The sequence below is a fragment of the Myiozetetes cayanensis genome, unplaced genomic scaffold (genome assembly GCF_022539395.1).
Source record: "Myiozetetes cayanensis isolate MyiCay16 unplaced genomic scaffold, myiCay2020 scf1016, whole genome shotgun sequence".
NCBI classification, from domain to species: domain Eukaryota; kingdom Metazoa; phylum Chordata; class Aves; order Passeriformes; family Tyrannidae; genus Myiozetetes; species Myiozetetes cayanensis.
The window spans coordinates 1-2909 of NW_026086624.1; the positions used below are offsets into that span (position 1 = coordinate 1).

Sequence of the window (2909 nt, forward strand, 5' to 3'; positions counted from 1 at the left end):
CCCACCAGCACCCCCAGGGCCCTTTCCCGACACTGCTTCCCAGCCTCTCATTCCCAGGGTGTCCGTCCAGCCGGGGTTGCCCCATCCCAGGGCACAATCCGGCCCTTCCCCGTGGGGAACTTCCCATGGTTGATGATTCCCAGCCCTGGGATCTCTCGAGGTCTCAGTAGGGCTCTTCTGCCTTGCAGGGGCTCAGCAGCTCCTCCCAGTTTTGGGTCACCTGCAAACTTGCTCAGTGTCCCTTCCAGTGCTGAGTCCAAGTCATTGATGGAGATGTTGGAGAGCACAGGGCCCAAGATGGAGCTCTGTGAAACCCCAGCAGTGACAGGTCACACTCTGATGTCACCCCTGTCACTGTTACAGGGTCCTTTGGTTCCTTGAGCCCCACATGTCATAATAGCCCCTTTGATTCCATGAGATTCCAGAGTGTCCCTGGGTTCCTTTGGCTCCAGGAGGCCCTGCAGTGTCACAATGGCCTTTAGGTTCCAGGAGGCCCCGCAGTGTCACAGGGTTCCCTGGTTCCATGATATTCCCAGTGTCCCAATGGAGCCTTGATTCCATAAGTTCTGCAGTGTCCCAGGTTTACTTTTCTACCATGAAATAACCCTCATGAAACCAAGACCTTATCCTCCTCTAGATTCTATTCCCTTTTTCATCGTGCAATGTCCCAGGGATCCTTTGGTTCCATGAGGCCCTGCAGTGTCCCAGCAGCCCCTTCATTCCTTTGTGCCACTGGAGACACCCCATCATCCTGCCCTGCCTTATCCATGGCTACTGAGCCTTCTGAAAGGTTGGAAAGGGGTTCAGCAGCAGTGATCCCCATCCTGCTGGCTCTGCTTCCCAGCCTGACCAGCATGGCCAGGGCAGGCTCAGCCCAGGGTGCCACAGCCCCTCCCTCTGCAGAGCAGCCTCTCCAGCTCAGGGTCCTGCAGGGATCCCAGGCTGGGATCTGCAAGTGGCCAAGAAAGAGGGTTCTCTGTGCCATGGATTCCTCTGTGCAGGCACAGAAATGCTGCCTTGCTCTTCTCCAGGGACATCCCTTTACCCAAGGCAGTGTGTCCAGGCTGCCTTGGCCAGTTTTTTGAGCAAAAATCTCAAAAAAGGATTCAAGTCCTTTATTATACTCACAGATTGTGATTCCTCATGTACAGAATATCAAAGGTAGGATGTTTGACAAAGAAGTTGCTACAGCAATTTTATTTTATTTACACAACTGTGGGTCAAAACCAAGATGGAGAGAGTCAAATAGGTAATGGATAAAGAATACATTTCTGTGTTAACAACGTTAAAAGAGGAAAAAACACAGGAAAACTCCCCCAGGGGAACTCTTAAAAGCTTTAAAATACAGGCTGGGCCAGTGAAGGGTTACACAGTGAGTGTTCTGCAGAAGAAAAGAAGCAGGTTATTACTCCTGAAAAGCAACCAGTCATCATTTTCCTTATGGCATCCCGGAGCTCCTGGTTCCTCAGGCTATAGATGAGGGGGTTCAGGGCTGGAGGCACCACAGAGTACAAAACTGATGGGGTCAGATCCAGGGATGGGGAGGAGATAGAGAGGGGCTTCAGGTAGGCAAATGTGCCAGTGCTTATAACAATAGAGACCACGGCCAGGTGAGGGAGGCACGTGGAAAAGGCTTTGTGCCGTCCCTCCTCAGAGGCGATCCTCAGCACAGCCCTGAAGATCTGCACATAGGAGAAAACAATGAAAATGAAAAAAACAAATCCTAAACAGACACTAACCACAATGGGCCCAATTTCCCTGAGATAGCCTGAGTGTGAGCAGGAGAGCTTGAGGATGGGTGGGATTTCACAGAAGAACTGGCCCAGGACATTGCCCTGGCACAGGGGCAGGGAAAATGTATTGGCTGTTTGCAGCAGAGAATTGAGAAACCCAAAGGCCCAGGCAGCTGCTGCCATGTGGGCACAAGCTCTGCTGCCCAGGAGGGTCTCGTAGTGCAGGGGTTTGCAGATGGCAACGTAGCGGTCGTAGCACATGATGGTGAGGAGGGAAAATTCTGCTGAGATGAAAAAGACAAAGAAAAAGACCTGGAAAACACATCCTGCATAAGAAATCTTCCTGGTGTCCCAGAGGGAGTTGTGCATGGCTTTGGGCACAGTGGTGCAGATGCAGCCCAGGTCTGTGAGGGAGAGGTGCAGCAGGAAGAAGTCCCTGGGGGTGTGCAGGTGCTGGTCGCAGGCTACGGTGCTGAGGATGAGGCCGTTGCCCAGGAGGGCAGCCAGGGAGATGCCCAGGAAGAGCCAGAAGTGCAGCAGCTGCAGCTCCCTCCTGTCTGAGAATGCCAGCAGGAGGAACTGGGCCATAGAGCTGCTGTTGGGCATTTGCTGCTTCCTCAGAGTGTTTTCATCTGTTGAGGAGGAGAAGTCAGTGTTGAGTTAGACCAGGCTGCTGCAGCCAAAGAGGACATGTCTCACAGCCACCCCACTCTCAGGCTCTCTCTCCTCACTCAGACCTCCCTGCAGCTCCCTCCCCTGAGGGAGCCACTGGAAGCAGGAACTCTGGGATGGGCTGCCAAGGACTCCTTCTTGCTCTGCTGGCAGAGGGAACTGGGAATGCAGGGGGATCTCCAATTAAATGTGCTCCTGATATATCCAAGAGCTCTGGCTGCTGCAGGGCAATGCCCAGCCCAGCCCCCGTGGGCCTGAGGGCAGGGGCTCTGCTTGGGCTGTCAAAGGAGCCCAGGCAGGAGCTGCTCAGGGAAGGGCTCTGTGCCACAGACACAGGCAGGGAGGGGCCACATCCCCCTGGCCAGCACTTGTGGCAGCAGCTGCCTCTCCCTCTCTGCCTGGGTGTGTGTGAGGAGCTGTTCCTGCCAGCAGCCCCTCCTTGTGCCCAGCTCAGCTCCCTGCCAGTGCTGCCAGAGCCCATGCCCAGCCCAGGGCCCAGGGGTA

At 54.7% G+C, this 2909-nt stretch overlaps 1 protein-coding gene across 1 annotated transcript; it reads right to left on the reverse strand.

Moving 5' to 3' along the window:
* Positions 1–1409: 1409 nt before the first annotated feature.
* LOC126634975 (olfactory receptor 14J1-like) lies at positions 1410–2339 on the reverse strand (the record flags this gene model as incomplete). The annotated part of the gene is made up of 1 exon (XM_050305901.1): positions 1410–2339. A coding segment is annotated over exon 1 (930 nt), but the record flags the coding sequence as incomplete, so codon positions are not given.
* Positions 2340–2909: the final 570 nt, after the last annotated feature.